Here is a 15,640-nt window from a genome sequence, read left to right on the forward strand (position 1 = left end):
GTTTTTCTGTCTTTAAAGCAGCTGTATAAGATCTTCCAATGTTTGATCAGAAGGCATGTTGACAGCATGTTCCACTGAGGAATGTAGAGGCTGGGACACCATGAAGGATGAAATGTGGGAGGTAACTGATTAACTATGGAAAACACTGTAGAAAAGGAGACTCTTGCCAGCGTGAGAGACTCCTATGCAGATGGTTGGGAACATGCAAGGTCAGTTTTTAATATTGGTACTCTTTTAATCAGTTAAAATTCCTGATAGGATGAATAAAAAACAAAAGCAATTTTGTATTAATATTCTACTCTGTGCTAATCACATTGGCTAAACAGCAAATAGTTTTTGTTTGTATTATCATTTTACTTATGAATCACCTGTGTGTGTATGACTATAAAATTATTGTTACAAAATGCTATACACTGTAATGTAAGCATTCAGGTGAAACAGCTTGCTACAAAAACATAAACACCTGCCCTTTATGGTGCATGTGATTTTATTGATCTTGGATTCATTACTTAGTATCCTTAATTTTTCTATATTAAAATATATATATATATATATATATATATATTTATATATATATATATATATATATATATATATATATAAACCTTCTATCACCTTATATGTATGAATGTATTGTGGTGATTTGGGAGTGTCATAATTCCACTATTCACTTTATTTATATATATATATATGTATGTATAGAAATAGATTTGCATCTCATGCCAGCAACTACGAATTACATAAAATGAAGCAATTGCGGACTCAGAGAGAGAGAGAGAGAGAGAGAGAGAGAGAGGACGAGGGAGCGTTGAATGTATTGTAAACCACTAAAACCCTACAGACATATTGGTGATTTGCGGTCGAAAAAAGTTTATAGTTTGAGAGCGTTTGACCGAGAGAGAGAGAGAGAGAGAGAGAGAGAGAGAGAGAGAGAGAGAAAATGGTGATGATGAGAAAGAAGAGAAACACTTTTCAAGATGAAACCTTTTAATAAGCGTAATATATATATACACCACCAGCTAGACACTCAATCTGAACTTATAATGGGGGGAAATCAATACTAGTCAATCTAGAGCTGCATATACCACAACGGCAGCCTGCAGGCAATGACAAAGGTCCTGCTAAATTAATTTGGATTCAGTGAACAGAACAGCTACGTCACTGAGAGAGACTGCAGTCTTCTACCAAACAAATAATTCAGAATTTCTGGCTTGTGATCAGTTACATGTCACTGATAACAAAATAGATCTCCCAGTTCATGGGAGAGCACTTTGTGAGGGTAAATTAGATCTTAGTATTACACTCTCTCTGCTTCAATAATAATGGTCAATAAAAATCTAATTAAATTCTGTGAAAGAGAAGAAAAAAAAACCTCAAAATATACAGTCACAAGAAACATTATCAATATGCTATGGACTGTATTCATACAACACTATTGCACAGGCAGATACACAGGCTATTACAGGCATGCAATGCTTGTATAAATCTGGCTCTATATATTGACTTGATTAAATGGCTACTAAAAACACTTGTAGCAAGTGTAACGAGCAGTGTTGTGTGATGGATCCCTGTGATGTTTGATGTTTTATGGTCACCAGTTACATTTACTAAATGTGGAAAGAATCCTGTATAAAATAAATATATTTGAACACTAGCTAAGTCATTAACTGTAACAGCACGGGAACATTACTTCACTTTTGTTTCTTATAATGGGGGGAAATCAATACTAGTCAATCTAGAGCTGCATATACCACAACGGCAGCCTGCAGGCAATGACAAAGGTCCTGCTAAATTAATTTGGATTCAGTGAACAGAACAGCTACGTCACTGAGAGAGACTTGTCAAAGCCCCCCCACCGCCCGCTAAGAAAATTGTTAAGGAGAGCCCTCTAGCGATTTGGAACAAGGGGCCAAGGGGAGCTGAAACAATATTATATGATAATGGAGGAACTGCAATAAGGAGCTTATGATTATACGCAAAACTTGGACAGTTAAATTGTCATTGTGTGGGATAATCTTAACAACTATTATTTAAATAAACCAGGCCACAAGTAACCACCAAATCTTCCCAAACAATTTTCTCTCCCTTCCTAATATATCAAATAAAAGGATGCATTCCTAGATTACTCTGCAAATATAAAAACTTTCAGAAAGACTAAAACATTGCTTATTCCCTGGTGAAGAACTTTGGGCCGTCTACATGAAGAGAGACATACTAAATAATATAGTAAGAGCAAGAGTACAACACTATTGCACAGGCAGATACACAGGCTATTACAGGCATGCAATGCTTGTATAAATCATGGCAAGAAACTGATATTTTAACCGGTTCTTAAGATTAAATGGCTTAACCTAACAGAGAGATAATGAAAGACTTGTAGCAAGTGTAACGAGCAGATGGTGAAAAAATCACAAAGAACCCGGCTCATGCTGTCATTTAGAAAAAAAGAAATTAATACTAGTTAGGCACTGCATTTCTCTGCATAGTTGCCTTTGAAAGTGATCCTACTTAACAAGGCCTGCAAAGTTTTCTCTCATTTAAACACTAGTTAAGTTCCTAGGGAAAACAGTGCATTGATAACTGTTTTACATGTATTCGAAGGGGAAAACAGGTCAGTCAAAAATAAGAGAGTTGACAGAAATGAGAATACGTATCACAACCTGTTTTGCCCTGCCCAGATTTACCACCTTGCCAGAAGCTGGCAACAGTTTCTAAATTGGCAATAGGAAAAATTAGTGACAAGATGGAGACACTGATGAGGGGACGTTTCATAGAAGAAAATGCAAGCAAAGCCAGAACTTTTTTTTACCTAGTGTAGAACCCCGTTTCAAAATGGAAATACATGTTTGTGATATTATATGTTTCCTTCCAAACTGCAGATATGAAATCAATATAGTATATGGAAGTACACCACTGGTAAGATGTATGAAAGTATTTTATTAGCTACAACCATTATATTTCCATTGGGATATTGGTAATGTGTACAGATACACACACATAGACGTTTACTGTACCTAATGAACATGCTGGCATAACAAACATAATTTCTGGTATTTGTCTCTAAGTTATCTAGACCTGACCATCCTGTTAATCAAGCAAGGAAACACCCTTGGCATGTAGATTGTGTCTTTAGTGAAACCAATAGAAAACTGAGTGTTCTTTACCAAAACTAAAAAAAAAAAAAAAAAAAAACTAGACAGCTTGAGACTGAGTGTCATGTTACATAGATCAAAGCAATGCACAAGAAAGAACAGAATATCATGAACAGTGGTTAACCAGGAATCTGGGGATGTTTTGGGGCAACCTTGACATATTAATACTCAACTATAAATTGGGCAGATTTGAAAATAATTTCTTATTCTATTGGGATATATTGTATATTATGTTGACAATATTTTGAAACATTGCAGTTTAATTTCATTGTGGTTGAAATTAGGCAGTCGATATCTCTTAAGCCTTTAAAAAAAATGCAAAAGAATAAAGACAGGCAGCATACAGAGTGTTTCCGAAAGGTAGAATCAATCAACAATAACTTCACTTGCTCACAATTGCAATCTGGGATGCAAAGTCATTAAAATGCAATAAGTTCTAATAAGACATAGCTCATTCAGTTAGTTTCATGATTACATATAAGATTTATTTGGAAGTGCCATTTATGTATGTAACATGTTGTTCTGACAAAGCAAGACCACATAAATAACAATACTGAAAAATGTAGGCGAACAGTATCATATTTCTGAACCTCTGTACTTTGAAGCATGGTGCCATCTCTTGGACTCTGTTGGTACTGCAATCAAACATGCTCTGAAACAGGGTTGGCCGTGCTCTGGCTTTACTAGCTCCAGGCTGGCTCCAGAGCTGATGGAGACCCTCTGCTCCAGCTCCGGAGCCGCTAGAGTGCAGCTCCACACTGCTGCTCCAGCTCCAGCTGCTTTTAGCTGCTCTGGTTCCAGAAAAACTAAAGCCTCTAATCAATATGTTCTTGCCTACTATAGTATCATTCTATTTAAGTTTTCTTTTAATTGTTCAAGCAGGTAAAATGTGTTTTTTTAGACAAGAATGTGAAATCTGGTTTTAAGACAAATTTCTATGAATCTAGACTGTATTCCTCTTGAATACCAAGCTGATTCTATCTTTTTCATGACAGCAGTAGAACAGAAAAATGGATTCTGATACTTTTTAAAAATTAAACAGCTAGGTACAAACTTAAAAAAAGTTGGCAACAGTTTCTAAATTGGGAAGAAGAAAAATAACACTGTGTGATTTTATATATATATCTATATATCTATATCTATATATATCTATATATATATATATATCTATATATATATATATATATATATATATAGATAGATAGATAGATAGATAGATAGATAGATAGATAGATAGATAGATAGTGATGAGTTCTGTAACTCTTAAGGTTCGTTGCCTCTTTAATTCAGGACCCAGTACACAGAAATTGATTTTTCTAGTGCTTACGCGCACTTTTAATAAACAGAAACAGACAAAACAAACACCTAGCTCTTTCTCGAGCTCTAACTACTACACACAGGAACCTCACTAACACAGGACAGCTAAGCTGTTTACCTGTAACACACCACTGACAGAACAGTACACCCCCAAAAAGGCTTTTTCACACTATCTTTTTGTTTCGGTTGAAATCACCGTCAACCGGGCTCCTCACACACCAGCAGCCCTGAACAGACTGGCTGCTTTCTTTAAATACCCTGCACCTGGCTCTAATTTACAATGACAGCCAGGTGCAGGGGATAATTAACAATTAAACAATTACCAATTACCAAATCAACAGAACTAACTTTAAACAAAACGTATGTTTCCATCTGTTTTAGACAGGAAGGAATCTGTCCCTCTCCCTGCTACTTTACAATATATATATATATATATATATATATATATATATATATATATATATATATATATATATATATATAGAAAGAATACTTCTAGTTGTGTCGGCGAAAATTTTGCTCAGGGCTAATAGACGTGCACCGTTGTGATCGACGGTTGTCAAGTGAGTGTACTACAAAACGAAGTTGCAATGGCAGGGATTATTAAAAAATATGCGTTGTCTACTTTATGCTTTTACCAGAAATGCACACAAGATTTTTTTTTAACATTAAGTATAGCATCCTTTGTTTTGTAATTAATTCATGAGGGTAAAGTCAGGCCTTTCTTACTTCTGAGAAACGTTTCAACTTTAATATAATGTTACATATAATGGGCTCTGTCTATCATTGATTTTTCTTTATTTTGTTCATTCAAATGTTTGAACTGAATCATGTTTTTTCAATGTGATGAAAGGCAGGTAATAGTGGAGCTGCTCCAGAACCTCAGCTGTGGCTTTATGCTCCGGAGCGCCCCAGTGACCCAGCTCCAGCTCCGCTCTGGCTCCAACAGCCTCAGCTCATCTCAGAAAACTGGCAAGATTCGCTCCGGTTCCAGGTCCCGGAGCTGGCTCCAGATCCCAGAGCCGGAGCATGGCCGACCCTAATGTGAAATACACATTTTAAGTCAAGTGAAATTTTAAGTCAAACTACTCCACATTGATAAAGTAAAAAAAAAAAATGCATGTAGAATATAAATAAGTAAGATTTACAGAGAAAAACAGATTAATCTCAGTTGCAGAAGTATTCAACCCCTTTGCTACTGCAGCCCTAAATCAGCTCAGGTGCAAAATGATTTGTTTGAAAGGTCACAAAATGAGTGAAATGGTTTAAGCCTGTGTGTACTCAAAGTGGTTTAACTTATAGATAATTTCCCTCAGGTATATAAAGACTTTCAAGCTACAGCTCACATAGGGATCCAACAAAGCAACCATGAAGACCAAGCAGCTTTTAAAACAAGTCAGGGATAAAGGGGTAGAGAGGCACAGAGGAGGAGAAGGGTACAAGAAAATTTCAAAAGGTGTTGATTATCCCTCTCAGCACAGTGTCCATCATTAAGAAGTGGAACCACCCAGACACTACCCAGATCAGGTCGCCCTCCCAAACCAAGCAGCCGGGCCAGCAGGAAACTCATTTGGGATGTTACTCTGAAGCCAACAATGGCCTTGAGAGATTTGCAAAGTTCTGTGTCTGAGATGGGAGTCAGTGTTCACACATCAACAGCAAGCTGGTCCCTACACAAAGCTGGCCTGTATGGACGGGTGGCAAGAAATAAGCCAATACTCAAAAAACCTCATCTTAAAGCACGTATGGAATTTGCAAAAAAGCATGTTAATGATACTGCAGATATGTGGAAAAAGGTTTTGTGGTCAGATGAGACAAAAATTTAACTTTTCGGTCTAAATTCCAAGCGTTACGTCTGGTGCAAGCCCAACACTGCACATCACCCAGTCAACACCATCCCAACTGTCAAGCATGGTGGTGGCAGCATCATGTTATGAGGATGCTTCTCTTCAGCAGGGACTGGGAAGCTTGTCAGTATAGAGGGGAGAATGGATGGTGCAAAGAGAAGGCAAATCCTTAAGGAAAACCTGTTTGAGTCAGCCAAGACTCTGAAACTGGGGAGGAAATTTACTTTTCAGCAGGACAATAACCCGAAGCCAAACTGGAGTGGTTGAACAAAAAGGGAATTAATGTTCTTGAGAGACACAGACCACGCACAACACAGCTGATACAGCGGGAAGGGCTAATCACAGGGGAGACAAAGAACCACACGCAGACTAGGGTCACAGGGCAACAGAGACACAGTTAAACAATGGTGGGAAATACAGAGGGGGAAGGGAACACAATTACAAACAATAGGAACAACAGAAGATATACACAACACGTAAACACACATACACAGAAGTACAGTGAAACATAAATGCACAGATCGTTACACTGCCCCCAATTTAGTCTCTTTTTGTCCCAAAAAGTCCTCAGGGTGCAATGCAACTTGTAGCCGGAATCGGCCACCTCCTCCCTTAAAACACAGCCCCTCTCCCCTCATGTCAGGTTCTCCCCCCAGATCCTTTTAAGGAGGTTAGCGGGCAGTGCTGTGGTGCAGACAATCTCCTCTCCTACTTCTGCCAGGCTAGGTCTTTGGTCAGGGGTGCCCATTTAACCCCTCTGATAACCTGATAGGACCCCCCAGCACTTGAAGCGGGGAGCAGGGCAGCAGGTGCGCGGGACCCTCCGACGGTTCCGTGCAGTCAGGCGCTGGCTCCGTGCAGTCAGGCGGTGGCTCCGTGCAGTCAGGCGGTGGCTCCCTGCAGTCAGGCGGTGGCTCCGTGCAGTCAGGCGGTGGCTCCCTGCAGTCAGGTGGTGGCTCCCTGCAGACAGGCGACATATCTGGTGTTTGCTGGGGGATGGGATGTTGTACTGTCAGCCGACGCCGCGCCTGCTCTCGCCTCATTCCCTTTTGCAGGAGCCCTTGAACGAACTGACGCTTGATGGGGGACAGGGGGTTGCACTGGCAGCCATCACCGCTCCTGCTCTCTGCTCACTCCCTTTGCAGGAGCCCTTGAAAGGGCTGGCGCTTGCATCAGCTACTCTCTCCTTGAATGGTGCTGGCTGCTGTGTTTGCCTTCGGGGATGGCCCGCCCCTCTTCCGCTTTTACTCTTTTCCCTCTTAACGGGGACAGCGCACTAACACTAACCTCGGTCCTCTAGGTCCTCAAAGAGGTCCTCACATCTGCCATCCCATCGGATCCGAGAAGGGTAGGGCTTCCAGCCGCTCCACTGCTTCCTCTCACTCTCCAGCACACGGGCAGCACTCTCTGATGCCCAGGTGGGCAGCACCTCCCTCTCTGATGCTGGAAACGGCACAGTTTCCCTCGCTTGTTGGAGAGAACCACCGCCCCTCCAGACGGGACCAATCACAGGGGAGACATAGACCACACATTACACGACCAATACAGCGGGAAGGGCTAATCACATAACATGCCCCCACGTGCAGGCAGGGTCACACAGCAACAGAGACAGGCAGGAAATAAAGAGGGGGAAGGGAACACAATTACAAACAATGGGAACAACATAAGACACACACAGCACGTAAACATGCATACACAGAAGTACAGTACAAAACAAATGCACAGATCGTCACACTATGTATTTCCCAGGAGAATAATTCAGTCTCACTTTTACCTGAAGTGATGAAAACACTTTGGATAAAGTGAATCTTCTGTACCTTGAGGGGATCATTTGCAAGACAACCCCAAGCCGAAGATGACACGATTTCAGCTATCTAAAAAAGTAATTTAACCCAAGCCGATGGGATCATATTTCAGCTTGGGATCCTAACATGCATGGACCATTTTGCATATACCAATTGGTTACAGATTTTTTAAATTGTGCTTTGTGAAATTTGCAATTAACAAGGTTCATGTACAAGCACACAATTGCTTTTGCTGTTACTGTTAATGCTGTTACTGTGCAAATTGGAGATTGACATCCACACTGACATATGGACATGTTTTTCTAAATAGTTCTAAATAGTTTTGGAACCAGAATCGAAATACCCGGTTCGGCACCGATTCCAAAAATCTCCTCAAACACACATCACTAGATAACAATAAGAATAAACTGCGAAATTCAGATGCGTAACGTAACATGGCAACAGGCATAAATGGAATGGCTGCTTCGTTCTGATTGGACCATATTACATTTGCAAACCGGATAGCACAAATGGCAGTGTTGTTGTACACAATCTTACAGTGCACAAATCAGTGAGTGCATCACTGGCACATTGTGTGAAAGTAGTTAATCGACATTTTGAAATACGTTTCTTTAATTTTAAATAAGAAAACATAACACCCCCCCCCCCTTTTTTTTTTTTAGCTAAAATGCCCCCCTGCCTCTTGGATGTAAGCGCCCCCCTTTGGCTTCAGAACACCCCTTGAGAAACTCGGCTTTAAAACATAGAGCATTTTCACAAGAAGCCATTTCGAGATATGTTGATCTTCCTAATTTGAAGTAGAGCCAGTTCAGTAATATTGCTCCATTCAGTCATCTGGCAAAGTACAGTGAACTATCATCGTGGTGCCAATTGTAACAAAAAAAATACAGGGAACAAAGTTTGGGATTAGGTGATATCCACCTTTGGGTTAAATTTCTACTTTGTGCATGGGAAATGTGGGACGGAGACAGGAGAGTAAGATGAGTGCTGCATTCGTGTACTGCATATTTCAGCTATATTTAAATTTTAAGGGGTTTTCTTCCTTTTTTCATTATATATTTGTTTAGAATTCTAAACTACAGTTCATGTGCAAATTAATTGGCACAATTTACGATATGTTTAAAAAAAAACAAAAAAAAAACATATTTTAAAAAATGATGTTAAATTACTCTTGCACTCTCTGTATGACAGACCCAAGTCACACACTTTCTCAACTTGGACCATTTTCTTATTATTTTCACATCAATTCCTCTCCATTTACACACCTCATTGGTGTTAATAGACAAAGCCCCTTAAACAGCTTGCATTATTGTTTGCATACATAGGCAGTGCATGCTCCTGCTTATTTGCTCCTTCTCTCTCTTACTCTCAGCACATCTCTATTCTGGCACACTCCTATTGCTTCTTCCTCAGCACCATATGCAGAATTCGCCCCTTCCTCACCGACTACTCCCCATAGCTCCTTGTTCAGGCCCTGGTCCTATCCTGCCTTGCCTACTGCAATTCCCTCCTGGCCAGCCTCCGCCTCTGCCATCCATCCACTACAGCTCATCCAAAATTGTTGCTCGCCTTGTCTTTTGCCTCCCTTGTTTAATCGATTGCTATTTGGAGGCTTAACTGACAGCCCTAGTACTTGCACTTGCACCTTGCTCTTAATTATAACTACTTCCTGTATCTTGTATTTAACATTACTCTTATAGGTATCTGTATTCACATTTTTTGTAATTGCTCTTATTTGAAATCGCTGTCATCCATTCATCGTACTTATTACGTGCTGATATTGGACTTTACACATATAGGCAAATATTTAATATAAGTTAACTGCTCTTAGTTAAACCTGCTCTTGCATGTAATCTTTTACTATATTCTCTATTTTTTTATATTTTACATTTTATTTGAATTTGACTGTTTGCTGCTGATTTTTATTGTGCTTTGCAACTGCTCTTTTCTGTAATGTTTGCATGGATAAGCTCTGTGGACTTTGCTTTGTTTCCATAAAACGGGACAATACTTTTATTTAGTCAGGCAAACAATATGTATGGTTACATCTGGGCTCTAAATTGGCAACAAAAAGGGCAAGGCCAAAATAGCCTTCAGTTCAATACATTTGTAGAGGGCACCAAGGCCACTAAACTTAAGTCAAGGCCAAAGTGTAGGATGTTGTGTAATTTTGCTTAGGATTCATATAGAAAGCTAATTATTTTGCAAGTGTTGTGTATGGAATTGGTGATCGCACCTTTAATTGTGCCATTTGCATGGGAAATGGCACGCTGTAGCTGGCATACCCAGTATAGTGGAGTCCTGGTCTAAGAGCATGTAACACAGCCAGCTCTTATGTTTTTTTTTTTTTTTTTTTTACTGTACATGTAACCATTTGCTGTTTCAGAAAAAAAAAAAAAAGTTTTAGTGTGTTAATTTGGTTATATTAAATACATCACAGTAAACACAGTATCATATATTTTAGATACAGTAGTCTCCATGTATAAGGACACCTCCTAAGAGAACACCCTTGAGTTTCCCATTGAAAATGCTCCACCTAAAGGAACAGGAACTTCGCCTAAAAAAAAACTAGACAGAGGACCTCTATTACAACTTTACTTGCAGCACAGGGAGGTTCTAATGTTGTACCATACTAATGCTATTTTATAACTACATTGTCTAACAATATGAGGATGGCTTGTCTATCTCATTGCCTTTTTAAAAGCACTATTGCCTTCACTACAATTTCAAAGTATTAACTTTATTTTGCAGAATCCCACACTAACAAAATTATGCAGAAAGCCACCATTGCTAGTGAACACACAGCCCAGAGGATTTCCAAAACCATCACGTTTTACAAGAATGAATCTAAAGCAGCCTCCATGCTACAACAGAATGGACCCAAACCTCTACTGCTGCTTCTTCCCTGGCTGGGCTCTCAGCCCCACACTGTGGACAAGTATCGTGAGATCTACTTCAGGCAGGGGTTTGACGTTCTGACCGTGGAGAGTGAGACCAGTCACTTCCTGTGGCCTAGATGGGGGTTGGACTATGGTGCCCAGGTGCTGGATTTGCTGCAGAGTGACAGCTTTGTGTCCCGCCCACTCCTGCTTCATGCCTTCTCCATTGGAGGATACACCTTCGCCCAGATGATGGTGCACATGTCCAATAATACTGAGCAATATAAGAGCGTGACTGACAGGATCAAGGGTCAGATCTATGATAGCCTTGTGATAGGCTCTGTGGAGAGAATGGCAACAGGTGAGTTTATGATGTTTAGCAGTCAGTGGTTTGCGATAATTTGAATGTCACAATTACAGCATGGTACTGCAAGTACTCCAAAATGACTGAATGTCTTACTAGGGCTTGATTTGTTTGCTGTATTATTATTCTTATTCTTATTATTCTTATTATTTAAAAATAATGTATTTTTTTTCCAGGAGTCTGTAAAATATTCTCCCATAGACTGCAAGGCTTAGTGCGGTGGAGCATTTTGTTCTATTTCAGAGCTCTTGATGGCTATACAGTGGATTGCTACAATGCTGCCTTGAATGTCTACTGGAATAACCCACTCCAGATCCCAGCCTTGTTCTTTTACTGTGAAAATGATCCAGTAAGTGACCAAAAAGAGTTAGATAGATTGATAAAATGTTGGCAACAGAAGGGGATTTCAGTCACGTACAAAGCGTGGAAAGACTCACGCCATGCAGGGCACCTTCGACAACACCCACAGGAGTACCTGGTGACACTGCATCGGTTTCTGCAGTCCCTCAACATGGCACAGCTGAAGGCTAAGATGTGAAAGGTGTGTTTTTCTGTGTCTGCATCCAGGAAATACTTCATGAGCAGACTACATAGTGTAGAAACCGGATTATTTTGAGAAAATCTTTGATTTTTAGTGATTTGTATTCATATCGTAGTGATTATTTATTGCAATGAAAAAAATACTATTTCTGCTAAAAAGGAAAAGCACCACTGTCACACAGTAGATGTGTTCCTCTTTCTTCCGGATTACTAACTGGCATGCTCAGTTCTGCTCCCCCTGAGCAGCTCAGAGGCCAACAGAGCAGATTTCATCAGTGATCAGAGTGAGTGGAAAAATTCTCGCTCTGAGACACTCAATTATTTAATGCACCCACTGTTCCAATCAGACTATATCCCCTTTTATATTGGCACAAGGCACAAAGTACTATTCAAAAGCAGACTTTTTAACAAGTGTAGCCTTATGATGATGCTTAGCTGTACTTGGTAGAAAGACCCTCAGGAAAATTCATATGTGATTGTTTCATAAGTTTTAAAAATTGTAAAAAAATAAATAAAAAAAGTTAATCACAAAAACAAGAATCATTGATCATCTTCCTATTTGTCTGTATATTACTACTGACCTCTCTCCTACCAAAAACAGCACACCTTACCAAGGCTACAGCCAAAAATGGTTCTGTTCACCCTTTAATCATTAAACCCATGTGACGAATGGGACAGGATTTGTAAAGAACAAAACTTTCTTTGCAAAAGACTTCACATGAAAGCTGGGGCATAAAAAGTGCAGGTTTCTGTGTACATGGTCTGGTTCATTTATTACACAAATTGAACTTATTAGTATTGTTAACTGGGTGTATAACGTACTAGAACCATTGCACTGTCCTGAAGTGTCTAACTTATTTGCTGTGTGGTCCAGTGGTTAAAGAAACAGGCTTGTAATCAGAAGGTCCCCAGTTCAAATCCCACCTCAGCCACTGACTCACTGTGTGACCCTGAGCAAGTCACTTCACTTCCTTGTGTTCTGCCTTTCAGGTTTGATGTTGTTGTAAGTGATTCTGCTGGTGATGCATAGCTCACAAATCCTAGTCGTGTAAAGGCAGTCCACCATGAAAGGTGCAATATAAAGATTATTATTACTATCTCTGAAGCAATCAGTCAATCACCTGACATTTCTGTAGAGCCTTTCATGTCAGGCCACCCAATGTCCTGTACATAAAATAAAGAAAAGATATACAATATACTGGTATTGATTTGCTGGTGTATTCCTGATGTTACAAGGGGTGGAGTTCATTCTAAAACTCTAACTTTAACATTGCATTTCATACTGGTCTGGATCCTGTTTTTACCTGTTCGGACTGTTTACTGTGTCTTAAAAAGGAAGCATTCTAATGTTATTGGCAGTCACATTCAAGAGGAGGTGTCCTGCTTTGGCTGGCTTTTTTAATATCAGCATGTGTTGTATTATTTTTAGCCATGCTTCTGCTTATTAAAGGGAGGAAATGTCTTCACTACAGAGTCAGTTGAAATACTGCTCATGAAACAGCACTAACTGCAGCTGATTTCTAGAGCCAGGTAAGTTTATCTTTTTCTTTTTTTTTTTTTTAATCCATTCCCGGGGCTAATTGCAGCCCAAATAGACATAAAATAAATTGTACTATATAGAGCAGGATACACATTAGATTTCAATAACAACATGTCCAGCACTGGTTTAGCCAGGTTAGAGTTGGTTGTGATGGTTTTCAACTGGTCATGCAATGTTCAGACACTGTAATGCTAGTTCAATAATAAATATGCTGTATATACCAATATTTAAGTCCCTTTATTGTCCACATTTTATGTAAACCTGTGCTTGGTTTTATATACCAGTTGAGTATAATGATTGTGGATTTTTTCCCATGTTAATGTTTTGTGCATAATACAGTGTTCCCCCTTGATAAGGCTGTAGTCAGAAACCACATAGTTAACAGGCTGTATTATTTGTTTTCCTCCTTGTAAGGAGGATGTAAAAGCGAGGATGTAGACTGCTGTTGCCCACCATTTGGTTCTAGAGTTTCATTTATGTGTGCTGAACTTAATACTAAAATAAACTTACTGTACACTTAATACTAGGGATGCACCGAATCCAAGTTTTTGGGATTCTGCCGAACACCTGAAAAGATTCCGCCGAATACCGAACCGAATATCGAATCTACAAAAACTGTCAAGAAAACTGAAAGAAACTGTTGAATGAAAAAGAGACTGGCAGCTACTAACAACGGGACACGCACAATTGATATTGTTGATCCTTTTAGTTTATAGTATTTTCTATTACCGAACTGAAATAGATGCCTGAATAATATTTTAGTTTGAAGCGTACACAATTTACCTCTCGCCCCCTCCCCCACAACAGAAACATCAAAATACAGAACCGTTTACATTTACAAGGAAGGAGAGCTGCAGCTTTACCATAACCCGCTATTTTCTTTAATGACGTTTCAACTTGTGTCACCTGATCTGAGAGTTGGGTTGCCAACAGGCTGCAGCATCTCCTGACACTAAGGCAGGTCAGATTTTGTAACTCACCTCTCTAAACTGCAATGTATTCAGTAAAGTGAGTGTGAATTGTGCAAAGTGTCGCTAAATTAATTGAATTGTTTTACTTAATTCTTACCAAAAGCACACACCTGCCTGCGAGGTTCGTTTCCATCAATCAGACCTATACACTGCTGGTTGGCTTTCTGAGTCTCTGAGTGGGCGGGACTGTGTGAAGCCAGAATTATTAAACAAACAGAAACTTTACCTGCTGCCACAAGGTTAAATGAAAGAGTGCAGGTGAGTGCAAAGCTATCTATAATAGTGGTGTTGTGCTATTTTGATATTTATTGTTTACTCTATAAAAAATAAAGCAATATGATTAATCGTTGTTACGAGGCTCTCCGGATAGAAGCGCCACCACAATTAAATGCATTTACTAAACTGCTCCAGCAAATCACACTCACTCTCTACATGTCGAACACATTGCTGTTTAGAGAGGCGAGTTAAAAAACCTAACCCGCCTTACATTTCTGGAGTCTGTTGACAGCCCAATCTAAGAGCTGAGGAAAACATTACTGTAATGAGTAACTTGAATCTCCCTGCAAAATAAAACCCACGTTGATTTAAATGCACCGTGTGTGTAACACATATTAACTGTTTTAAAAATTATTCTAACGAAGCGGCAGTTCCCAAATGGGTCAGCTTGGACTGGCACATTACAGTAATCCAAAATTAAAAATTCTAAAGCATATTCAACAACATTTTGTACATCTGACAGTTGTAAAGTTACAAAAATTATGATTCTGTGCACTTTTTTGTTTGTTTTATTTCCGTATGACAGACAAAGCAACAAAACACTAAGGTCTACAACAGTTACTATATACAGCTCTGGAAAAAATTAAGAGACCACTGCAAAATTATCAGTTTCTCTGGTTTTACTATTTATAGGTATGTGTTTGGGTAAAATGAACATTTTTGTTTTATTCTATAAACTATTGACAACATTTCTTCCAAATTCCAAATAAAAATATTGTCATTTAGAGCATTTATTTGCAGAAAATGACAACTGGTCAAAATAACAAAAAAGACGCAGTGTTGTCAGACCTCGAATAATGCAAAGAAAATAAGTTCATATTCATTTTTAAACAACACAATACTAACGCTTTAACTTAGGAAGATTTCAGAAATCAATATTTGGTGGAATAACCCTGATTTTCAATCACAGCTTTCATGAGTCTTGGCATGCTCTCCACCAGTCTTTCAC

The 15,640-nt window shown here is 39.2% G+C and overlaps 1 protein-coding gene across 4 annotated transcripts in view; it reads left to right on the forward strand.

Moving 5' to 3' along the window:
* LOC121318185 (transmembrane protein 53-B-like) overlaps positions 1-15,640 on the forward strand; it is a 19,683-nt gene continuing 4,043 nt past the window's right edge. Inside the window, exons 1-3 of one of the 4 annotated variants that reach the window (XM_041254599.1) lie at positions 1-209; positions 10,873-11,361; positions 11,541-13,428. In XM_041254599.1, the coding sequence (XP_041110533.1) occupies positions 185-209; positions 10,873-11,361; positions 11,541-11,902 (876 nt within the window). In that variant the 5' untranslated portion in view covers positions 1-184 and the 3' untranslated portion in view covers positions 11,903-13,428. Of the gene's footprint in view, positions 210-10,872; positions 11,362-11,540; positions 13,435-14,648; positions 14,674-15,640 lie in introns of those variants that run through there. The other 3 variants (XM_041254596.1, XM_041254597.1, XM_041254598.1) reach the window with 3 other exon arrangements.

The sequence above is a fragment of the Polyodon spathula genome, chromosome 7, assembly GCF_017654505.1.
Source record: "Polyodon spathula isolate WHYD16114869_AA chromosome 7, ASM1765450v1, whole genome shotgun sequence".
Lineage (NCBI taxonomy): Eukaryota > Metazoa > Chordata > Actinopteri > Acipenseriformes > Polyodontidae > Polyodon > Polyodon spathula.